The 26,798-nt window shown below is 38.6% G+C and overlaps 1 protein-coding gene across 1 annotated transcript in view; it reads right to left on the bottom strand.

Moving 5' to 3' along the window:
- Positions 1 to 26,798, bottom strand: part of FOXP3 (forkhead box P3) — a 58,644-nt gene that overhangs the window by 30,501 nt on the left and 1,345 nt on the right. Inside the window, exons 3-5 of the mRNA XM_053695472.1 lie at positions 23,482 to 23,608; positions 1,432 to 1,536; positions 167 to 275 (exon numbers count right to left, since the gene is read on the bottom strand). Coding sequence (XP_053551447.1) covers positions 167 to 275; positions 1,432 to 1,536; positions 23,482 to 23,608 — 341 coding nt within the window. The remainder of the gene's footprint in view (positions 1 to 166; positions 276 to 1,431; positions 1,537 to 23,481; positions 23,609 to 26,798) is intronic.

Genomic DNA, 26,798 nt, shown 5'->3' on the forward strand with positions numbered 1-26,798 from the left:
AAGTCTTAACTTAGATTTGAAGCCAAAAAATAAGACATTTGGGGGCCACGCTATCAAACTTATTCTTTACTGTTAGGGCAATGTATGACTACATTTGTTTCTCTGGCACTGTGCCATCCCAAATTTCCTCTTTTTAATGCAATGAAACACAAGAGCTTACGCTTACCTCTGGTAATGACCGGGAAAAGGTTTGGGGGCTGAAGGTTCAGAACAGATGAAGAGGCAGCAGGGGACAAATGAATAACAGGAGACTGAGAGGCAGAGTCTCTTGAAATCTGTTCAGAGGAGAATAATAACAATGAGGAGTGACCACAAGTCAGTAACAAATGATCAAACAGATACAAGGTTCAAATGTCTTTAGACCAGAAACAGTCAGTCTGCATCAATCATGAGCTAGGAGATTAAAGGAATACTAAGCCCAATTTTTTCTAGATAGCGCTTGCTGATTAGTGGCTACATTTAGCCACCAATCAGCAAGCAGTACCCAGGTGCTGAACATAAAATGGGTCAGTTCCAAAGCTTTTATTCCTGCTTTTCAAATAAAGACCAAGAGAACGAAGACAAAAAATATAATAGGAGTAAATTAGAAAGTTGCTTAAAATTGCTTGCTCTATCCGAATCATGAAAGAAAAAATGTGGGTTTAGTATCCCTTTAATTGGACACTATGATATAGGACACTAGCAGGTTGTAGAAATATTGATTATATACTGATTAGCTAAAGTTCTCTAGTATAGGCAGAGGGTGTAACATTGCTGGGTTTACAATCTCAATTCCATTATCGTAATTTCCATGCACTGCAATCTGTAACTTATTAAATATCATGATGGCTGATTCTTAGACAATCACACACTAATGTGGATGTATCAGGCTTCCTGCCATCTAAGGAAGGAAGTGAATTTACAAACGAAGCTTATCTACTGCACACAATCACACAATGTACATGTATCAGGGTTCCTGCCATCTAAGGAAGGAACTGAATTTACAAACGAAGCTTATCTACTGCGCACAATCACACAATGTACATGTATCAGGGTTCCTGCCATCTAAGGAAGGAACTGAATTTACAAACGAAGCTTATCTACTGCACACAATCACACAATGTACATGTATCAGGGTTCCTGCCATCTAAGGAAGGAACTGAATTTACAAACGAAGCTTATCTACTGCACACAATCACACAATGTACATGTATCAGGGTTCCTGCCATCTAAGGAAGGAACTGAATTTACAAACGAAGCTTATCTACTGCGCACAATCACACAATGTACATGTATCAGGGTTCCTGCCATCTAAGGAAGGAACTGAATTTACAAATGAAGCGTATCTACTGCGCACAATCACACTGCAAGAGTTATGGAGTTATCTATACACTGCAGTACACAGCAGAATGAACTTGAGACACAATAGTAATGTCTGTAGTTAATACTTACGGGGTGAACCACTACAGCCTGTCTGTTCTCTTGAAGCAGCGCTCGCAAATGTGGGGAATCACTGAAAGGCCCTGAAGAAGTCACCATAACATGAGGCTTCCTGTGCTGCAGGGATAAATGAGCCTAACTTGTTAATATGACCAGCAAGACTACTTATAGCTCATATTGTTATAAATCACATTTCAACATCATACTCATCTTCTTCCACAGAAGAGTGCCCTTTACAAGTAATTAAGAAATTGCCCTTTAAAAAAAAAAATTAAATAAAAAAGATAAAATACACAGTGGTTGAGGAGCTGACGCTATTTAGTAACATGGAAGCACATGGATAAGAGAGGAAGTAACAAGGTACGTAACAGGGATGAGAGACTAGAAAATAAGACAAAATGAGAGGGCAAATCAAAATATGGACTGACTGATGAGGCAGCAAACACTTAAATTAGCTCTGTATCAACTACACACAAACGGGAATCAGGCCTATATATTACTGCACACACACATATATATATATAAAGTAAGGCGATGATAAAAATGGAGAATTCTCATTTACTGAAGGAAGCAACTAAACATTTTCAGTGAGAGCCGAGAATCATAAAATGGTGTGTAAAGTGAGGCCAAGGGGTCAATGTATTAAAGTGTGGACAGACATGATACGATGTAGCATACGCTGTCGGCATTTATCATTGCACCAGCAGTTCTTGTGTACTGCTGGTGCAATACCACCCCCTGTAGATTCGCGGCCAATCGGCCCCTAGCAGGGGGTGCCAATCAACCTGATCGTATTCGATCGGGCTGATTGCTGTCCACCACCTCAGAGGTGGCGGACGAGTTAAGGAGCAGCGGTCTTAGGACAGCTGCTTCTTAACTTCGGCTTCAGGCGGAACTGAAGCGGAGTGGGTCGGAAGCAGCATCTGCTGCTTTATAAATTGACCCCCAAGACTTACTGGGGGTAGGTGAAGAGGTGTTCACAGAGAGAGGTAGGTGGGTGTAACTAACAGATTGTGTGCCAGGGATTTTGCTTACCCATAAATAAATCTGCTCACATTGATAGCACGGGCAATAATAATAATAATAATCCATACTGACAGGTAAACAGCTACCAGCCATTTACAAAAGGGTTGAAACCTCCTCAATTCAAACATTTTCAGTTGGCACCGCCCACATTCTTAAGTCCCCAGTGTATCATGCAGCTCAGGTCCCAACGCTAAGCTACATGCAGTTATTGGGCAGAGAATGCACCTGTATAATATGGCAGGGTGCTAAGACTTGGGATCTACTACTAAGTTAGTGATTTACTTTTCAAATGGAAAATGTAAATAGATCTGATCTTGCACATAGTGTGCACTGAATTCTTAAGTCACAACTTACTCAAGAAAAGAACCCGCTTTTTTACCGGGATATGATACATTGCTGCACAACATATTTGCACAATTTCGCACTGTATCACAAGTGTGGGGAGAATAGGAAATCACATGGTCTTGTGATTTAGTGGTTAGCGCTATGAAATCTACCTTCAGGGAGCACCTATTATATTGGAAAAATAGACCTCTCCAAACCATTAGAATTTGTTGTGTAAATTTTTTAAATTGAAAGCAAGTGTTTTTTTTTACTTTAGTTTCTATGGTGTTCCAGGCCATCAGGTATAGCATTTACTTATTGTTTAATATCCTTTTAATGATTTGCAAAAGTGTTTGCATGTCGTATTGCTAATAAATTCTGATACAGAGTTCCTTCTCATTTTTCTTTTAATGCATTTTTTGTTTGCGTGGCTGAGATTGTACCCCCACTTCTTTTTCTTTCTTCAAGAATATTTGGATATCATTGCTGCATTTCTTAAGGGATTAGGATTATTATTCACTCACTGACTTCGCCAACACTGTATTTCTACTATGCGCCCCTATTTTTGTGGTTTGTCTGCAGGTTTGTTTTTAGCTTAATCATAACAACTCACAACATGTTTGCAATTAAAAAAAAAACATCTTTTTTGTGGAATGTTAGAACAATGTTATATTAACTGCAAGCATAAAATAATATTCTGATGATTACTTTCATCTGTGAAAAAGTTTCATAGAAAAAAGTGTGTGATTATGGCTATGTTTGTAAAGTTGTATTAAACCACAAAACAAGTGTTCTAGCTGTGAACAAGTTTCATGGGAAAAAAATATGATTGTTTATAATTTTATTTTAAACCACGTGTTATAAGGTGAGCATTTAAAAAAAAGTCAAGATATGGAACAAGAGAACTGCCAAAATGGGGTTTCAAGAGGGTAATGTTTATAAATTTGATTTAAAAAGATGTTAAAATAATGCAATAAAGGGACATAATACTCATATGCTAAATCACTTGAAAGTGATGCAGCATAACATGGAAATATCACCTGAACATCTCTATATAAAAAAGAAAATATATTTTACCTCAAAATGTCTTCAGCTCACCAGAATAAGTGCTCTTGTAGCAGTTATACTTATGCTGCTTTTCAGTTGCAGGTTTAAAAAAAAAAAAAAAAAAAAAAAATACAATAGCCAATCAGCATCAGTAGTACTGAGGTCATGCATTGCTTTGCTGTGACCTCATGAGATTTCACTGAAATAATAAACTTCCTTAAACTGAATAGGGAAATAACATGGCTGTGCCTGCAGATGCATGCTCCCTTGCAAGTCCTGGGACTCGCATCCTGTTTGGCTGCTTAAAGTCTCTTTACAGAGACATACAGAGTTTTATTACCTAGAGATTTTCAGGTTATATTTTCTAGTCAGCTTTTTACAGCTATGCTGCATCACTTTCACGTGCTTTAACATTTGGGTATCATGTCATAAGCGTTTTGGGATTGATTAGCACACCACAGTCATGCAAAATATCTGATATCTGTTTTTTTGTGGTTTGAAGAAAGAAAAAGAAAACTGTACAAAACCAGCCTGTATAATGGACTTCAATTGGTTGGAATTTAAAATCCTTCATGAAAACTTGTGTGACCCTCTTTAACTTTTAACTTTTCTAATGAACAGACCTCAGTACTAGTATTACTATGTTTCATTCAAAATTCTGCAAATATCCTAAATTTCGATGCATACTAGACATTGATTGGTCACAAGCTAACCCTATTTGGTCACAAAAAGGTAGATAATATAAACATACCCAGCAATGTTTTCAAGAAGTTTTGCAAATTATTAAATGGACATTAAACAATAAATAAATGCTATATATATATATAATGCTGTATAGAAGGAGAATAATATGCAGATGTATTTTAGTTATATTGTTTTATCCCTTAATGACCTAGGATGTGCCAGGCACGTCCTACAAAAAATGGTCCTTAACGACCAAGGATGTGCCTGGCACGTCCTCTGGGGTTTCAAGCACTGGAAGCGATCGTGATTGCTTCCAGGCGCTTTCAGGGTATTGCAGTGATGCCTCAATATTGAGCCATCCTGCACTTTTTTTTTACCAACCAATGCAAAGAGAGCCATTCTGTGGCCCTCTCTGCATCGGCCAGCGATGGTGCCGATCATTGGTGGGTGGGAGCCATAGCAGGGAGGCGGGTAGGATATCCAGTGATAAGTGCCAGGCGGATGGGAGAGCCGAGAGCGAGCACGGGAGGTGGGAGGGAGCATGCACGCATGGGGGGGGGGGGGTCTGCTATCCTATGGAACAACATTGTGAAATGGAAGGAGGGAGAGGGGGGGATACATGTTGGGAAAGGGATCTGGGAGGGGGGGTAGGGTATTGAGGGGGGGAAGCTTCACTACAGAAAAAAAAGGGTATAAAACAAACCCTCAAAAAGGCTAAAAATTTAAAAACTGGGTTCTGGCAGACAGCTGTCAGGACCCAAGATGGCACAAACAGGTAAGGGGGGAGGGTTAGAGAGCTGGTGTGGGGGGGGATCAGGGAGGTTGGGGGCTAAGGGGGGATCCTACACGGTAGAATATACATTTTTATTTTAGTACTGGCAGTCCTCTGCCGGTACTTAAAGGGACACTGAACCCAATTTTTTTCATTCATGATTTAGATAGAGCATGACATTTTAAACAACTTCCTGATTTACTCCTATTATCAATTTTTCTTTATTCTCTTGCTATCTTTATTTTAAAAGCAGGAATGTAAATCTTAGCAGCCAACCCATTTTAGGTTCAGCACCATGGATAGCGCTTACTTATTGGAGGCTGACATTTTCCCACCAATAAGCAAGCATAACCCAGGTTCTCAACCAAAAATGGTCCAGCTCCTATGCATCACATTCCTGCTTTTTAAATAAATAGGAGTAAATTAGAAAGTTGCTTAAAATTGCATGCTCTATCTGAATCATAAAAGAAAAAAATTGGGTTTAGTGTCCCTTTAAGATGGCAGTGACAATTGTGGGGTGGGGAAGGGAAGAGGGCTGTTTGAGAGGGGTCAGGGAGGAATCAGGGGGTGGGATGTGTCAGGTTGATCTCTACACTAAAGCTAAAATTAACTCTACAAGCTACCTAATGAACCCCTTCACTACTGGGCATAATACAAGTGTGGTGCGCAGCGGCATTTAGCGGCCTTCTAATTACCAAAAAGCAATGCCAAAGCCATATATCTCTGCTATTTCTGAACAAAGGGGCTCCCAGAGAAGCATTTAGAACCATTTGTGCCATTTGTGCCGTTTCTACCCCTTAGCCAATAGTCGTGCAGAAAATGGCACCAAGCTGGATTTCCCGCAAGGCTATTGGTTAAGAGGTGGAAACGTCACCCCTCAGCCAAATAGCGTTCTGCCGTAGGCTGTCTTTAGCAGCTCAGCGCAGCAAACGCTGCTAACAAATAAAGGGGCTTTCAGAATGAAGTATTTTATACTTCATGACTGAAAGTCCCCTTTATTTGTTACTATGGTAAATCCTAGCGTTTCACAAACACTAGGCTTTACCATTACTTTAAATATTGAAGATATAAATGTAAAATTTTAGTTTATAGTTTGAAACCTAGGTTTACCGTATCCAACATATTCTGCTGAGGACATTTAGGGACAAATTAGATTAGAGATTAGATACGGGAAACCCAGGTTTCAACATGGCATTTCTGATTACTTTATAGAAACTAAGGCAAATTGTAAATTTTTAGACATAAATTGCAAAGTTCTATTCCAACATATAATTGAACATTTTATGTGATGATAATAGGTAGAATGTGTGCAATTAACATGTTCTGCCCCAAAACCATAGAAATATGTGTGTAAGTCTTTGTAAGGGATTTAAACACGGGCATTATGGGTACACTGGGCATGTGTTTGTGTTGAGTTATTGATTTTTCTCATTTTTTTAAAGCATGTTAATATTTTTTTTGTACTTTAATTTATTAAGTGGACAGTTTTTGTATCTTGTTGGTGATGTTCCTTCCTAACTTCATCCAATATGGCAGCAGGTAATGTTACAGACACTTTTTCGGAACTTGGTATTAAGCGAAAAGTGTTCTGCAGTGTTTCTCAAGTTGATGAAATTGATGACTGAAAAATTGCCGCATAAATGTTTGAGAGTTTGTTCTGTGATCAGCAAAACAGTACTGGCACATGTTAAAGGGACATGGAACCCAACATTTTTCTTTCATGATTCAGATAGAGCATATAAATTTAAACCACCTTCAATTTACTTATATTATCTAATTTGCTTCATTCGCTTTGTATGTTTTGTTAAAAAAAGCATATCTAGATAGGCTCAGGAGCTTGGAACTGGCTGCCACACATCGATAAATGCCGACAGCATATGCTGACTGCATTTATCATTACACAAGCAGTTCTGGTGAACTGCTTGTGCAATGCCACCTCCTGCAGATTTGCAGCGAATCGGCCGCTAGCAGGGGGTGTCAATTAACCCGATAGTATTCGATCGGGCGAATTGATGTCCGCCACCTCAGAGGAGGCGGACGAGTTAAGGAACAGTGATGGGGGTAGTCTCTGGACCTAAGAAGAGTTTTTTCTGTAGTCCGGATGCCTTCTCTGCTGTGTTATGCCATACAGTACAGAAATAATATGTCGGTAGTGCGGATGCCTTCTCTGCTATGTTGTGAGTCATGCAGCAGAGAGGCTTCTCATACACAGTACAGCATAAGTATTTGGGTAGTGCGGATGCCTTCTCTGCTACGTTGTGAATCATACAGCAGAGAGGCTTCACACACAGTACAAAATAAGTGTTTTGGAGTAGTCTGGATGCCGTCTCTGTTGTGTCGTGTTGTGTAATACAGCAGAGAGGCTTTACACGCAGTACCAAAAAAGTGCTTACAGTAGTCAGGAAGACTACTATTTGTTAGTGTCCCATATGATGTCTGGAAGACTTCACTACAAAGCTTAGATGAGGTCTGGGGATTCTGTATATTCCCTAAAGAATCTTTCTCTGTGAAAATAAAGCAGTGTATTTAAAATTTAAAGACACAGTACCATCCATTTTTAATAAGCAAATTGTTCATTCAGATGGTCCAAGAGGCCCTTCACCACATTAATTAGTACATCAAATGGTAAGGGAACGAGGTTAGGATGTTTCCTTTATCATTTAAAGTCATGGTAATTTTTGTGATGATATTCAGTTTTATTTAATAAAAGGTGAATAAAGATGTTACTTACTCGTTATGTCTTGATACTACTGTGGAAAGACTTTCTGTTCCCCATGTATTAAGAGGATTTCACAGTTCAGAAATAAACCTCTTTTCAGAGCCAACATTGCCTTGGATGTTTCAGAAGCATTCTGACAATGTTCAATATTTTCCGCAGTCTTCTCCTCAAGTGTCCTAAAACTTAGCGTCCATTCATCCGGTGCCCTGCGCTTCCTCCACGACTCCTCTTGGGGTTATCTTGCAAGACTTTGCTTCCCTCTTGTGCTTGTCAGGTGCGTTGTCGGCTTCTCCCATGCTGCAGGGAGAACGCAAGATGAAAACTAAATATTTAGTGAGTGTCAGGGTGCCAGGAATCAGACTGAGACGAGAAGTGCAAAAATAATCACACCTTTATTAATAGCAAAAAATAATTAAAAAGTCCACAAGTCAAATAACAAGCCAGAAGTCAAAACCAGAGCTGGTAGTCAGACCAGCCGAGTCAGGAGCCAAAGCGAATAGTCAGACGAGCCGGAATCAGGAACAAGGAGAACAGCAGAGTCAGGAACAAGCCAGGGATCAGGAACCAGGAGGGACGTCAGACAGCCAGGTAATACACAGGAACAGGAACTCTCACAAACAGGTCTGAGACAACGCAAGGGCAAAGCATACTGAACAGAGGCCCTTTAAATAATAAGTGATGACATCACAATTATGAGACTGCAACCTGTCTCACATGGATGATGTACACCAGTCTGGCCATAAAAGGGCATGCAGGAAATGAGCAGCATCACACACTATGCACCAGAGTCAGCAAGAGAGGTGAGTAAAATGTCTGCCAGCAGCACATGGCAAACAAAGCAGGGAAAAAACCCTGACAGTGAGCGAGGTTTCTGTCACAGTAGTTTGCTATTTTAGAGGTTCCCTCCAAGAGACATGTGGAAGGGGATGCTCCGGTAGCATATGAGGGTAAAATCTCAGTTTCTGATGGTATGATTCCTCCCGCTGATACTGAAGTAGTTTCTTCAGGTTTAAGCTAATTCATCTCCAGTAATTATTTAAGGAGCTTTTAGCTACTCTGGAACGACATTTTGGTCGTTGTTAATTCATGTGGTACCAGATTGAGCTTTTGAGAGCGTTACTAAAAAATGAGAGAGAATGGGTATAACCCTTTTATCTACATTTCCTATATTGTCAGAGAGGTTTTCGTAGAGAACCTCTCAAGGAGTTTTGGCAGATGGTACTCAAGGTGGAAGGGACAATTTCCACGCTAGCCGGGAGACATTCTATTCCTATAGAGGATAGTTGTTCCTTTTCAGGATCCCATGGATAATTGGGTAGTGGGTTTGCTCAAGATGGCATCCCAGGTGGGTATTGCTACCTTTGGCAGTAGCATACTAGTTCATCTTTGTCTGGTTCTATCGGACAGACACTTTCCTCGACGAAATCCAGGTGGGAGTCCTCTCCCACCTGGGAGTGATTATTCCTGTTCAGATTCAGGAATAGTGTCTGAGATTTATTTCAATCTGTTTGTGGTTCCCAAGAAGGAGGGAACCTTCAGACCAATTTTAGATTTCAAGAGTCTAAACAGTACCGTCCTTCTAGATGGAAGCTATTCGTTCCATTCTCCCTTTGATCCAGGAGGGTCAATTTATGACAAGTTTAAAGGACGTGTATCTGCATGTTCCCATCTCAGGGATCATCTTAAAGGGACACTGAACCCAATTTTTTTTCTTTTGTGATTCAGATAGAGCATGGCATTTTAAGCAACTTTCTAATTTAATCCTATTATCAAATTTTCTTCATTCTCTTGCAATCTTTATTTGAAATGCAACAATGTAAGTTTAGATGCCGGCCCATTTTTGGTGAACAACCTAGGTTGTCCTTGCTGATTGGTGGATAAATTCATCCACCAATCAAAAACTGCTGTCCAGAGGTCTGAACCAAGAAAAAAGCTTAGATGCCTTATTTTATATATAAAAATAGCAAGAGAACGAAGAAACATTGATAATAGGAGTAAATTAGAAAGTTGCTTAAAATTACATGCTCTATCTGAATCACGAAATAATTTTTTTGGGTTCAGTGTCCCTTTAAGTTCCTAGGTTTGCCTTTCTGGACAAACTACTAGTTTGTGGCTCTTCCCTTCGGTCTTGTCACTGTTCCCAGAATTTTCACAGGGGTTCTGGGATTACTGCTGGCGATGCTTCGGTTACGGGGCATTGCAGTGGCACCCTATTTGGACGACATCCTAGTCCAGGCGCCATTACAAAAAACAGGATCCCACACGGACATGGTGTTATCCTTCCTGTGATCTCACGGGTGAAAGATAAATCTGGAAAAGAGTTCCTTAGTCCCAAATACAAGGGTAACTTTCTGAGGAACTATATTAGATTCCCTATCATTGAAGATTTTTCTGACAGAGGTCAGGAAATCTAGGATTATCGATACTTGTCTAGCCCTTCAGTCCACTCTTCGGCCATCAGTGGTTGAGTGCATGGAGGTAGTCGGTCTGATGGTGGTGGCAATGGACATCATTCCATTTGTTTGGTTTCTCCTCAGACCTCTGCAGTTAAGCATGCTCAGGCAATGGAACAGAGATTAGGAGGATTTATCTACTTGAATATTACTGGAGCAGGACACAAGGGATACTTTTCAATGGTGTTTGTCTCCGGATCATCTTCCCAAGGGACCTGCTTTCGCAGTTCTTCTTGGGTAATTGTGACAGACGCCAACCTTCTAGGGTGGGGAGCAGTCTGGGGTTCCCTAAAAGCTTAGGGAGTTTGGACTCAGTCAGAGTCGGTTCTTCCTTTAAACATCCTGGAACTGAGAGCGATCTTCAATGCTTTTCTGGCCTGGCCTCAGATAGCCTCAGTCCAGTTTATCAGGTTCCAGTCAGATGACATAATTTCAGTGCCTCACATCAATCATCAAGGAGGAAAGAGGAGTTCCTTAGTGATGATGGAGGTAACTAAGATAATTCAGTGGGCGGAGACCCATTCTGGTGACCTTTCGGCGATCCTCTTTACAGGGGTGGTTGGACTTCCTGAGCAGGCAGACCTTTCATCCGGGGGAGTGGGAACTCCATCCGGAAGTGTTCTCCAGCCTGATTCTCAAGTGGGGTTAGCCGGAATTAGATCTCATGGCTTCTCGTCAGAATGCCAAGCTCTGTGATATGGGTCAAGGTCCAGGGACTCTCAGTGGGAACTGATAGATGCTCTGGAGGTTCCTTGAACCTTCAGTCTAGCATACCTATTTCCTATGTTTGCGATTCTTCCTCGGGTCATTGCTCGAATCAAGGAAGAGAGGAAGTCAGTGATCCTCATTATTCCTGATTGGTCTCGCAAGATTTGGTATGCAGATTTAGTGGACATGTCATCTCTGCCATCTTTGAGACTTCTGTTGAGGAAGGACCTTCTAATTCAAGGGTTCTTTCTTCACCCAAATCTAGTTTATCTGAAGCTGACTGCTTGGAGATTGAACGCTTAATTTTATCCAAGCGGAGATTTTCTGACTTGGTCATAGAAACCATGAAAGAAAGATTTCTCATAAGATTTGGCGTAAATATTTCTACTGGTGTGAATCCAAGGGCTACTTTTGGAGTAGAATTTGGATTACTAGAATTTTGTCTTTTCTCCAAGAAGGATTGGAGAAAGGTTTGTCGACACAATCGTCTGGCGGATGTCCCAGATGTACAATTCTTTTTGTCAGGCCTTGGTCAGGATCAGGCCTGTGTTCAAATCAGTTACTCCTCCATGGAGTTTGAATTCAGTTCTCAAAGTTCTTCAACGGGTTCCGTTTGAGTCTATGCTTTTCTTAGATATTAATTTGTTATCTTGGAAAGCTTTATTTCATGTGGCTATTTCTTCTGCTAGTAGAATGTCAGAGTTCTTGGCATTACAGTATGAGTTTTCTTACCTTATTTTCCATTCAGATAAGGTTGTTTTACGTACTACTTTAGGATTTCTTCCTAAAGCTGTTTCTGATCGGAACATTAATCAGGACATTGTTGTTCTTTTTTGGTTCCTAATCCTTCTTCTCAGAAAGAACGACTTTTGCACAATTTGGACGTGGTCCGTGCTTTAAAGTTTTACCTGCAGGCGACTAAGTACTTTTGTCAGTCTTCTTCTTCGTTTGTGATTTTCTCAGGAAAATGTAAGGGACAGAAAGCTACGGCTACTTCTCTTTCTTTTTGGCTGAAGAGTATCAGAGTTACGGCTCATTCCACGAGGGCTGTTGCTTCCTCATGGGCATTCAAAAATTAAGCTCCTGTGGAACAGATTTGCAAGGCTGCAACTCGGTCCTCTCTTCACACTTTTTCAAAGTTTAACAATTTTGACACTTTTGCCTCGGCTAAGGCCACTTTTGGGAGAAAGGTTTTTCGAACAGTGGTGCCTTCCGTTTAGGTTCCCTGTCTCATCCCTCCCGTATCATCTGTGTACTCTAGCTTGGGTATTGAATCCCATTAGAAATTAAGATGATCCGTGGACTCATCGTGTCATAAAAAATAAAAGAAAATTTATGCTTACCTGATAAATGTATTTGTAATTTGACACGATGAGTCCACGGCCCGCCCTGTTCTTGTAAGATAGGTTGTGGGTTATTGTAAACTTCAGACACCTCTGCACCTTGGTTTTTCCTTTCTATCCTTAACTTCGGTTGAATGACTGGAGTGGGAGGGAAGGGAGGAGCTATTTAACAGCTTTGCTGTGGTGCTCTTTGCCGCCTCCTGCTGATCAGGAGGTGAATATCCCATTAGTAATTAAGATGATCCATTGACTCATCGTGTCAAAAAAGAAATAAATTTATCAGGTAAGCATACATTTTCTTTTTCAAGTTGCTCAGTATTTAGCAATAATAAAGTATCTGGTAAAGAAAATACCAGATTGTTTTTTACCTTTATTATGTTTAGTCTTGATATGTTGTGCTTCTGTAAAAGTAATTTTTGTAAGTAATGTTTGATAAACTATAAAGCTCATACACTCTGATTCCTTCATATGGCCCAGCTTTGGTACCAGCCAAAGTAATCTAGTTTCTATAAAGCAATGGGAGCTGCTATGTTTAAACTAGTTTTCTATTTATCTCTGTCTTCTGCTGAAAACAAATTAGGGACAGATATAATATATATATATATATATATTTATTTATATATATATATATATATATATATATATATATATATATATACACACATATATATACTGTATATATATATATATCAGTAAAAAAATAGAGTTTGCGCAAGAAATGCTGTGTGGAAACACTGTTAGACAAACTTATGTTCCACACAGCCTTGTTTTGACAGTCTTTTATTGCCTGTTTTACATCTGCAGGAGAATGGGATATTGGAATTGAATTCAAACATGGCGGCACCTATTACTTTATAGAAACTCAGTGGAATTTAGAACACCAACAATTTTCTGAGTTAAATTACAGGAAATAAGACAACATAACTAATGAAAGTCTATTTCAAGTTTTTTTAACTAGACGCAATCTCATACTGTTGAATATCCCTTTAAACGGACATTAAACACTTTGAGATGGTAATATAAAATGATAAATCATATATATAAAACAAAGTCTGCAATATACTTTCATTATTTATTTTGTCCCCTTTTCCTGTAAATCCATTCTGAAATTGTGAGCTTTTCAGTTCCTGTTAGAAATGGAAGTGCAGAACACCGTTATATTTCACACAGCCATTGGCTGCACATTCTAGTGACTTATTTATAACTGTCCCTAATTGGCCACAGCAGAGAAGGTAACTTAAGTTACAACATGGCAGCTCCCATTGTTTTATAGACACTAAAACTTTAGACGTATTTTGTCAATATTTAAACAGCAAATGAAACATTAATAAATACATCTACATGCTATTCTCAGACTAATCTTTTCTTTCAATGCATCATTCTATCTCATATTTGATTAGTGTTTAATGTCCCTTTAAGAATCAAACTACACAAAGACTCAGCCAAACTTGTTATTAAAATGATATATTATATTATTTACTTTCATCCTCTGTAATTTACCACCCTAAAAGCATGAAACTGAAGCTAGAGGATAGGGGTTTACAGAACAGAAGGATCCAGCTGTAGACAGATAAATTCAAGAAACGTCACTGTTCTCCAAGTGGTGGGAAACTAGCAGTTAGTCTGAAATATAACAGCATGTGCTGTCATGATAGAACGTGAGAGAAACAGGCAAGACAGATAACACAACTGAGCAAGAAAAACTGAAACAAAGATCATGAAGTGAAAGAAGATGCTGCTAAATAAGATCGAACAAGGAGAACATGTGACAAAGGAAGCTCTGCCATTGGTCAACTAGCCATCTAGTATATCACATGTTCAATGGCTTCACAATCCAACTCACACCAAACTACTAATGTAAAATAAAATTATCGGTTAGAGCAAAACTGGTAATTAAATGTTGGCAAGTAACGTTCATTAGTTCACACAATGGTTACTGAATACAATATGTGACTGACTGGAATTCAGAGAATTAGACCAATATTTATGACCACAAGGGAGTTCAACCAGTTAGAATTTCTTTTAATGAGATGGAAGCCAGTCAGTCATTCACAAACACAGCTTGCTCTGTACCCTCTTTTTACCATTTAAAATGAATCAGGAATGTTACTTGTTTTGTTAAAATGTGATCTGAGCTTGTGGGAAAATATTTTTTTTTTCAGATGGCTTCATATATTGACTGATTAGTCATTTGGAGTTGTTTGATAATACAGAAAAGGGTTTCTCGAAAGGTCAGATATGCTGATAAAAAAATTAAGGATTTACAGGCCCTAAAAATAATTCCTTAGTGTGTTTCTTTTTGACTAGATAAGAGCTTGGAATGTGGTCCAATGTTATTGTAGCTTAAAGGGCTTAAAGGGACAGGTTACTCAAAAATGTTATACCCTTTAAGTTGTTCCCAATGATCCACTTTACCTTCTGGAGTGCATTAAATTGTTTACAAGTAGCTCCTTTACCCTTATATTGGCATTTGAAATAGTTGATTTAGCCAGTGGTATCCCCACCTATTCTGAAAGTTTGTGGCTGCAGGTCCAAGCTATAGATAAGCTTTGTAAACACAGCCAGCAGAAGAAATTACACTCACAGTGGGATATAGCAGAGATAAGGTAATAAAATGTTGATTTTCCATTGTTCTCTCCAAGTACTGGTGATTGGTTTATGGACAGATATAAGATAAAGAAGCAGGTATATGTACACAATGCGATACAGTAATGAGATCTGATTATACCTACAGATATAAGATACAGACACATGTATATGTACACGATGTGATAAAGTAATGCGATCTAATTATACCTACAGATATAAGATAAAGAAGCAGGTATATGTACACAATGTGATAAAGTAATGAGATCTGTTTATACCTACAGATATAAGATAAAGACACATGTATGTACACAATGTGATAAAGTAATGCGATCTGATTATACCTACAGATATAAGATAAAGACACATGTATGTACACAATGTGATAAAGTAATGCGATCTGATTATACCTACAGATATAAGATAAAGACACATGTATATGTATACAATGCGATAAAGTAATGATATCTGATTATACCTACAGATATAAGATAAAGAAGCAGGTATATGTACACAATGTGATAAAGTAATGAGATCTGATTATACCTAAAGATATAAGATAAAGACACATGTATATGTACACAATGTGATAAAGTAATGCAATCTGATTATACCTACAGATATAAGATAAAGACACATGTATATGTACACAATGTGATAAAGTAATGAGATCTGATTATACCTACAGATATAAGATAAAGATGCAGGTATATGTACACAGTGTGATACAGTAATGAGATATGATTATACCTACAGATATAAGATACAGACACATGTATATGTACACAGTGTGATAAAGTAATGAGATCTGATTATACCTACAGATATAAGATACAGATACATGTATATGTACACAATGTGATAAAGTAATGAGATCTGATTATACCTACAGATATAAGATACAGATACATGTATATGTACACAATGTGATAAAGTAATGAGATCTGATTATACCTACAGATATAAGATAAAGACACATGTATATGTACACAATGTGATACTGTAATGAGATCTGATTATACCTACAGATATAAGATACAGACACATGTATATGTACACAATGTGATAAAGTAATGAGATCTGATTATACCTACAGATATAAGATAAAGACAAATGTATATGTACACAATGTGATAAAGTAATGAGATCTGATTATACCTACAGATATGAGATAAAGATACATGTATATGTACACAATGTGATACTGTAATGAGATCTGATTATACCTACAGATATAAGATACAGACACATGTATATGTACACAATGTGATAAAGTAATGAGATCTGATTATACCTACAGATATAAGATAAAGAAGCAGGTATATGTACACAATGTGATAAAGTAATGAGATCTGTTTATACCTACAGATATAAGATAAAGACACATGTATGTACACAATGTGATAAAGTAATGCGATCTGATTATACCTACAGATATAAGATAAAGACACATGTATGTACACAATGTGATAAAGTAATGCGATCTGATTATACCTACAGATATAAGATAAAGACACATGTATATGTATACAATGCGATAAAGTAATGATATCTGATTATACCTACAGATATAAGATAAAGAAGCAGGTATATGTACACAATGTGATAAAGTAATGAGATCTGTTTATACCTACAGATATAAGATAAAGACACATGTATGTACACAATGTGATAAAGTAATGCGATCTGATTATACCTACAGATATAAGATAAAGACACATGTATATGTACACAATGTGATAAAGTAATGAGATCTGATTATACCTACAGATATAAGATAAAGAAGCAGGTATATGTATACAATGCGATAAAGTAATGAGATCTGATTATACCTACAAGCTCAACCCATGTTATTAGGTTGTGGCTTCAAAACACAAAAGAGCTTTAATATACACAAATAAACCTAATTTTCATAAATTTTTACTCTGCAGTTGCTAAAAAAAGAAATTGTAAACACATTAAGGGAAAAACTATTTTACAGTATACTGTCCCTTTAAGCCATTCAAAAAGCGAGTAAAGCAGCACTTTATTTACTGACTGTGATAGCTGCAAAATAGAAGAAGTGCCTTAAAAGGCTATTATACTGGAACAATGACATTCATTAGAGCATGCAATTCTAACACTAGTGACCTTGCAATGCTATGTGTTTAACCTAATGAGTTAAAAAAACAGCGCAGGATCCGCAGAGCACAGCTGGTCTAGAGCGGACACAGCCGCTGACCCAATCAGCACCAGTAATCCCACAACCCAGCTGTGTGACTGCCACTGCTGACTGGGTGACTATAATTTTCTCCTCGTGACCAACAGTGTTTTGCGCTTCCTGTGCAGTTATTTAACTTAGTGTTTAACCCCCTTTGCTAACTAATTAGAGCATGTTATTTTTTCATCTATAACGGATCTTTAATGTATCATAAATTCACATCCAAAGAGATAATGGCGCAGCCTGGAATTTAAATCAATGGGGCCGATTTATTAAATGTCGGATGGACATGATCCACGGCCAATCGGGGGGTGTCTTATCCCGATCGTATCCGATCGGGATTATTGCTGTTCACCACCTCAGAGGTGGTGGACGAGTTAAGAAGCAGCGGTCTTAAGACAGCTGCTTCTTAACGCCTGATTCCGGCAAGACAGAAGGCTCGCGCGGAATAAGCAGCACTGACTGCTTCCTAAATCGACCCCAATGTACTGTATGCGGGACAAAAAATACATACAGTTTTCAAGCAATGTTACATGAGAGATGCATTATGGGAAAAGGTGCATGTATGATATTTCAGTAACTATCGCCTAGATTACAAGTCTTGCGTTAGCCTTAAAAAGCAGCGTTGAGAGGTCCCAACGCTGCTTTTTAACGCCCGCTGGTATTACGAGTCTGGCAGGTACAGGTGTACCGCTTACTTTTCTTCTGCGACTCGAGCATACCGCAAATCCCCTTACGTAAATTGCGTATCCTATCTTTTCAATGGGACTTGCATAGCGCAGGTATTACGAGTCTTGGAAAAAGTGAGCGGTACACCCTCTCCTGTCAAGACTCCTACCGCATTTAAAAGTCAGTAGTTAAGAGTTTTTTGGGCTAAAGCCGTAACATAAAACTCTTAACTAAAGTGCTAAAAAGTACACTAACACCCATAAACTACCTATTAACCCCTAAACCAAGGCCCCCCGCACATTGCAAACACTTAAATAAATTTTTAACCCCTAATCTGCTGACCGGACATCGCCGCCACTGTAATAAATATATTAACTCCTAAACCGCTGCACTCCCGCATCGCAAACAGTAGTTCAATTTTATTAACCCCTAATCTGCCGTCCCTAACATTGCCGTACCTACATTTATTAACCCCTAATCTGCCGTCCCCAACGTCGCCGCCACTATATTAAATGTATTAACCCCTAAACCTAAGTCTAACCCTAACCCCCCCTAACTTAAATATAATTTAAAATAATCGGAAAAAAATTACTACAATTAAATAAATAATTCATATTTAAAACTAAATACTTACCTATAAAATAAACCCTAAGCTAGCTACAATATAACTAATAGTTGCATTGTATCTAGCTTAGGGTTTATTTTTATTTTACAGGTAAGTTTGTATTTATTTTAACTAGGTACAATAGTTATTAAATAGTTATTAACTATTTAATAACTACCTAGCTAAAATAAATACAAATTTACCTGTAAAATAAAACGTAACCTAAATTACAATGACACCTAACACTACACTATAATTAAAATAATTTCCTAAATTAACTACAATTAACTACAATTAAATTAAATAAACTAAATTACGGAAAAAACCCCCCACTAAATTACAGAAAAAAATAAAATAATTACAAGAATTTTAAACTAATTACACCTAATCTAATCCCCCTAATAAAATAAAAAAGCCCCCCAAAATAATAAAAATCCCTACCCTATACTAAATTACAAATAGCCCTTAAAAGGGCTTTTTGCGGGGCATTGCCCCAAAGTAATCAGCTCTTTTACCTGTCAAAAAAAAATACAATATCCCCCCAACATTAAAACCCACCACCCACACACCCAACCCTACTCTAAAACCCACCCAATCCCCCCTTAATCAGCCAATCGGAATTAAGGTAGGAAAAATCCTATTGGCTGATCCAATCAGCCAATAGAATTGAAGTTCAATCCTATTGGCTGATCAAATCAGCCAATAGGATTGAGCTTGCATTCTATTGCCTGTTCCAATCAGCCAATAGAATGCAATCTTAATTCTATTGGCTGATTGCATCAGCCAATAGGATTTTTCCTACCTTAATTCCAATTGGCTGATAGAATCCTATCAGCCAATCGGAATTCAAGGGACACCATCTTGGATGACGTCATTTAAAGGAACCTTCATTCGTCGGGAGTCGTCGGAAGAAGAGGATGCTCAGCGTCGGCTGGCTTGAAGATGGACCCGCTCCGCTCCGGATGGATGAAGATAGAAGATGCCGCCTGGATGAAGACTTCTGTCCGTCTGGAGGTCCTCTTCTGCCCGGATCGGATGAAGACTTCTGCCCCTCTGGAGGACCACTTGTGCCCGGTTGGGTGAAGACATCTCAAGGTAGGGTGATCTTCAAGGGGTTAGTGTTAGGTTTTATTAAAGGGGGATTGGGTGGGTTTTAGAGTAGGGTTGGGTGTGTGGGTGGTGGGTTTTAATGTTGGGGGGTATTGTATTTTTTTTTTGATAGGTAAAAGAGCTGATTACTTTGGGGCAGTGCCCCGCAAAAAGTCCTTTTAAAGGCTATTTGTAATCTAGTATAGGGTAGGGATTTTTATTATTTTGGGGGGCTTTTCTATTTTATTAGGGGGATTAGATTAGGTGTAATTAGTTTAAAATTCTTGTAATTATTTTATTTTTTTCTGTAATTTAGTGGGTTTTTTTTTTCGTACTTTAGTTTATTTAATTTAATTGTAGTTAATTGTAGTTAATTTAGGAAATTATTTTAATTATAGTGTAGTGTTAGGTGTAATTGTAATTTAGGTTAGGTTTTATTTTACAGGTAAATTTGTATTTATTTTAGCTAGGTAGCTATTAAATAGTTAATAACTATTTAATAACTATTGCACCTAGTTAAAATAAATACAAAGTTGCCTGTAAAATAAAAATAAACCCTAAGCTAGATACAATGTAACTATTAGTTATATTGTAGCTAGCTTAGGGTTTATTTTATAGGTAAGTATTTAGTTTTAAATAGGAATAATTTATTTAATTGTAGTTATTTTATTTAGATTTATTTAAATTATATTTAAGTTAGGGGGATGTTAGGGTTAGACTTAGGTTTAGGGGTTAATAACTATAATATTATAGTGGTGTTGACGTTGGCGGCGGCAGATTAGGGGTTCATAAGTATAATGTAGGTGGCGGCGGTGTCCGGAGTGGCAGATTAGGGGTTAATAAGTGTAAGATTAGGGGTGTTTAGACTCGGGGTTCATGTTAGGGTGTTAGGTGTAGACATAAAATGTATTTCCCCATAGGAATCAATGGGGCTGCGTTAGGAGCTGAACACTGCTTTTTTGCAGGTGTTAGGTTTTTTTTCAGCCGAAACTGCCCCATTGATTCCTATGGGGAAATCGTGCATGAGCACGTTTAGCCAGCTCACCGCTACCGTAAGCAACGCTGGTATTGAGGTGAGATGTGGAGCTAAATTTTGCTCTCCGCTCACTTTTTAGAGGCTAACGCCGGGTTTAAAAAAACCTGTAATACCAGCGTTGTCTTAAGTGAGCGGTGAGAAAAAAATGCTCGTTAACACCGCAAGCCTTACCGACAAAAACTCGTAATCTAGCCGTATGTAAACTAAAATGTAACCAGAAATACATTGATTGATTTCAATTTGTTCATTTTTTGTAACTGAACTGGCATAATTGTCACTAATACCAGGGGACACTAAATTTCTATCTGCATAAAACAGCACCATGTTCTGCTGCTTTCCAAAAACTATCCCTTTGGAAAAGCCAAACTGTCATTCATCACCAAAGCATTATCTTCACTCATTGCTTAAACCTGCTGGATTTATATGCCTGCAGAGCATTAGAATAGATTGTTTTAGGTACACAGCCATTGATATACCACATCCTGATGATATGATTCTCTATTTGTGTTCTGTAAGTTCTCATTTTGTTTTCTATTAACAATTTTTACAGTTTTACATTAACTGTATTTCTCACACATTTTGTAGAATGCTAATCTTTACCTTTATGGGCCGAATCATTCCTGCTTCTCTCTTTAAAATGTATTTTTTTGTAAGGTTTGTTAAACCAAACTTTGTGTATTTGTATTAAAAAAAAAAAGAAAGTTTCCCCATCTTCCATTGGTTAAAGCATTCCACTCAACCTCAGGTGTACTCATGAATTTATGATGCTTACTGGCTTTTATATACCACTCCAATACACTGTCATGAGCACACCTAAGATTGGGTGGCGTGCTTTAACCAATAGCAGATGGTCAGTCTTCCTTTTCTATTTCAATACAAATACACAAAGTTTGATTTTGCCTACCTTACAAAAAATGACATTTGTGTTTAAAGACTCATTCTGTTTCTAAAGAGAGAAGCAGGAATGATTCAGCCCATAAAGGCAAAGAATTGTTGTGTTAAAGTGATTGTAAAGTTTCTTTACTTACTGCACAGTATATACAAATAGTCTGCAAAACAGGGGCACTTTCAATCATTACATTTTTCTAAGACGCTTTATTGGTAAATGTGACGACCAGGGTTAACCAACCCTGCACCAGTCACTTGTCTGGCACAGAAAGGGTTAACAGACCCTTTCCACTTTAAACAATCTGTCACAGTCTAACCGCTCTAGGCAAGCCTGTGACTTAGTTCAGTGTGTGCAAGGGTTTACAACACTCTCTAGTCTGTCCTAGACTTAGAAAATATGCCCAAACTCCCCTTTTATGCCCCCCACACTAAACTATCTTTAAGCTGCCACCACTTAAGATTTATTATATGGGAAATCTTTAGGAAACCCAGACTAACAATTGAAATCCCAGAATACAATTTAGCAAAAAATAATATAAAATCACAGTAATAATACTACCAGTCTCTTTCAGTAACCTGGTTCAAATATAAGACAAAGGCAAAAACTTAATAAGTGAATATTTATTATGCGAAAAATGATGCACGGTGCATTATTACTAAAAAAGATGTTAACAGATAGAATTATACACAAGCAAACAGTTTTTTTTAAATAAAAAAAGAAGAAATAACAGAAACCTTATACTTTACTAGCTTTAGTTGTCTGTGCCAGGGAGTTTGGCAGGAAAAGATGGTCACTCACGCTGAAACAGCCTCCCATGTAGAATGAACAACTTGTATTGTTAGATACTTAGGAGCCGATTTATCATCGGTCTGTCCAGCATGATCGATGAATACCTATTTCTCTGCTATCAAATTGCTTGACCCAACCTTCTTACAGAGGGGCCAGAAATATCCACTACCCTCTTGTTACGACATGTAATAAAGTTCAGAGTCTTTGGCTGAAATTATAGAACACCTTATAACTTCTGTTTTACATATTCAGCGCATACACCTATATAAGAAATGTCACAGTGACATCATGAGAATTAGTTTAGTACCACATATGAAATGGTCATATTTTCATCATCTAGTGTGCTAATATGGTTAAAAGCATGTCTCAAGTTGTACTAGTGTCCTCTGATTGACCTTATCTAGCTCTGTGTAGAGTTTACTTGATGCATCAATAGATATGCAATAACATTTGCTCAAGTGAAACTAACCCATTAGCATCTAAATCATGAGGTATTCATGACAGTAAATATTTACAATTTTGTGAAGGTAAACATGCCGCCATTCCTCCGCCCCAATCTCATCCTTCATCTAGCTGAGCGATGACAAATTCAGCTTCATCTAATCGTTGCGTGCCTCATGAGCTGGACTCCATGTGGGGCACGCAATGATTGGATTCGTCATCGCTCAGCTAGATGAACGATGAAATGCGGGCGGAATTATGGTGTTATGTTTACCTTTACAAAATGGTAAATATTTTACCAATAAAGAAACTTTACAATCACTTTAAGAACAATCAACCTTGGGACACCTTTTAAGATGGTGACTGGTTAAGCAGAATATGGCCATATTGTGTGACCAAGATCACAATTTTAATATATAAAGCATGGGTGTTTTTTGCAGGCAATTTTGTTTCAGGATTTAAAGATGTTTTTTTTTATTTGCAAACGGATCTGTGCCAATACCCTCTGTCTTGTAGAATATTGATTTGGTTCCTTTGCTCACAGCTTATGCTTTACAAGATCTTGTGGATTAAATAGACAATGTAAATTTGATCCCCTCGTGAAACAATCATCAGTTAATGCAGTTGCTTGGTAGTTCTAGTAGGGAGTCAGTGACAACAAATGACCCTTTATATTATCATACCTGCTGTGGCTGGGAGCCAACTCCAGTACTTTTACGGTTTGATGGGGTACTCTGCTCTTTCCCTTTCTCGCGATACTTAGGATCACTCACCACCATTGGTGCTTGCATGAATTTGATATTTTGGGGACTGGACATCTGAACAACTCAGTCAGCTGTAAAGTAATAGACAATGTTACTTTCATGGCACATTTTTTATTTGTAAACCTTTCCAAGCTCTCTGTTTGCTAATCATGTGTCACAAATATATCACAAAGCATGCTGGGAGTAATAGATACAAATCACACAATACATTTGTAATAGATACAAATCACACAATACATTTTGTTTAAGTATGAAGGCTATTCATTTGTCCACCCTATACTTATTTTATCTAGTTCACTTGTTAAGATGGACCTCAAATGCTTGTAGTAGAGTAATTTCTATACACTTTTAAAATCACTTATTTTCAAATGTGCTTTGTTCTTTTAGTATCCATTGTTGAAAATTAATATGCACATATCCTACACTAGTGGGAGCTAGTTATTGGTGCCTGCACACATGTGTCTCTTGTGATTGGTTAACTAGAAGTGTTCAGCAAGCTAACAGTAATGCAATGCTGTTCCTTCTGCAAAGGATAACAAGAGAATGAAGCATATTTGATAATAAAAGTCAATTTTAAAGTTGTTAAAAACAAAATTTATGCTTACCTAATACATTTATTTCTTCCAGATATGGTGAGTCCACAGGTTAATCTTAATTGCTGTTGGGAATATCACTCCTAGCCAGCAGGAGGAGGCAAAGAGCACCACAGTAAAACTGTTAAGTATCCCTCCCTTACCCACAACCCCCAGTCATTCGACTGAAAGGAAATGGATAAAAGAGAGTAACACAAGCTGTGGAGGTGTCTGAGGTTTAGTAAAAAAAAACTCTTATAAAAAACAAAAAGGGTGGGTCCATGGACTCATCATATCTGGAAGAAATAAATTTATCAGGTAAGCATAAATTTTGTTTTCTTCCTAAGATATAGTGAGTCCACGGGTTCATCTTAATTACTGTTGGGAATCAATACCCAAGCTAGAGGACACAGATGAATAGAGGGGGGGATAAAACCAAGCATGACTAAACGGAAGGCACCGCAGCTTGAAGAACCCTTCTCCCAAAACCTGCCTCAGCCGAGGCAAAAGTATAAAATCTGTAAAATTTGGAAAAAGTATGTAAAAAAGACCAAGTTGCAGCCTTGCAAATTTGCTCCATGGAAGCTTCATTGGAATGAGCCGTAATTCTCTATGGAGGTTGCTTACCAGCAGACATATGCTAGACGAATCACACTTCGCAACCAAAAAGAAAGAGTAGAAGCAATAGCTTTCTGACCTCTACGTTTCCCAGAAAAACAAACAAAAAGAGCAGAAGACTTGCGAAAATCCTTAGTCGCCTGCAAATAGAATTTAAGAGTACAAACCACATCCAAATTGTGCAACAGACGTTCTTTAACAGAAGAAGGATTCGGACACAGAGACGGAACAACAATCTCCTTATTAATATTTTTTGTAGAAACAACCTTAGGAAGGAAACCTAACTTAGTACGAAGAACAGCCTTATTCGCATGGAAAATAAGATAAGGAGAATCAAACTGCAAAGCTGAGAATTCAGAGACTCTCCGAGCAGAAGAAATAGCCAAAAGAAATAAAACTTCTCAGGAAGTCTGCTCAGGAAGTTGTCCACTCCTGGGGGTCTATTAATGTATGTGTGGACAGACATGATCCGCTATAGCGAATCATGTCTGCCGCACATCGATAAATGCTGACAGCATACGCTGTCAGCATTTATCATTGCACCAGCAGTTCTGGTGAACTGCTGGTGCAATACCGCGCCCTGCAGATTTGCTAGCAGGGGATGTCAATCAACCCGCCCTCAGAGGTGGCAGACGAGTTAAGGAGCAGCGCTCTTAGGACCGCTTCTTCTTAACTTCTGCTTCAGTCGGAACTGAAGCGGAGAGGGTCAGAAGCAGCATCCGCTGCTTCATAAATAGATCCCCTGGAATGTGGATGGCAGATAGACAGATAGACAGCAACTGTGAGCTTCCGCCCACTAAATTAGCCGAGCCACCTCCTTTATGGCTAAGGAACTCCGAGTTCCCCCCTGGTGGTTGATGTAAGCCACTGAGGTTATGTTGTCTGACTGGAATCTGATGAACTGGGCTAAAGACAGTTGCGGCGAAGCCATCAGAGCGTTGTAGATTGCCCTCAACTCCAGAATGTTGATAGGGAGAGCAGACTACTCCCGAGACCAAAATCCCTGCGCCTTTAAGGAGTCCCAGACTGCTCCCTAGCCCAACAGGCTGGCGTCCGTGGTCACAATCACCCAGGAAGGTCTCCGAAAGCAGGTGCGTTGAGACAGGTGCTCCTGAGAGGTCCACCATGGGAGAGAGTCTTTCGTCTCCTGATCTAGAACTATCTTCTGGGATAGATCCGCATAATCTCCATTCCATTGTCTGAGCTTGCACAACTGCCGAGCTCTTAGATGAAATCGAGCAAAGGGGACAATGTCCATAGAAGCCACCATCAGGCCAATTACTTCCATACATTGTGCTACTGAAGGATGTACAGCAGACTGAAGTGACCGGCAAGAGGAAAGAATCTTTGTTTTTCTGACCTCCGTCGGAAAAATCTTCATCAGAACGGAACCTATTATTGTCCCTAAGAAAATTACCCTTGTAGCTGGAACCAGGGAGCTTTTCTCCAAATTCACTTTCCATCCGTGAGAACGAAGACAAGACAACAAAATCTCTGTGTGAGATTCTGCTTGAGGAAAAGATGGCGCTTGAACCAATATTTCATCCAAATAGGAAGCCACAGCAATTCCCCTGGACCAGATCACAGCCAAGTAGGGCTCCCAGAACCTTTGAAAATATTCTGGGAGCTGTGGCAAGACCAAATGGAAGAGCTACGAACTGGAAGTGCTGATCGAGAAAAGCAAACCTCAGAAACGTGTGATGATCCCTGTGAATGGGAACATGCAAGTACGCATCCTTTAGATCTATGGTCGTCATGAATTGACTCTCTTGTATTAAAGGAAGAATGGTATGAACAGTCTCCATCTTGAAGGATGGGACTCTGAGGAGTTTGTTTAGACATTTCAGGTCTAGAATGGGACGGAAGGTTCCCTCCTTCTTGGGAACCACAAACAAGTTTGAGTAAAGCCCTAGACCCTGTTCCAGTATTGGAACTGGTACAATCACTCCCAGAGAAGAGAGATCCTGAACGCATTTCAAGAATGCCTCTCTTTTTATCTGGTCTGCAGATAGTCTTGACAGGTGGAACCTGCCCCTGGGAGGGCAA

The sequence above is a fragment of the Bombina bombina genome, chromosome 12 (genome assembly GCF_027579735.1).
Source record: "Bombina bombina isolate aBomBom1 chromosome 12, aBomBom1.pri, whole genome shotgun sequence".
NCBI lineage: Eukaryota > Metazoa > Chordata > Amphibia > Anura > Bombinatoridae > Bombina > Bombina bombina.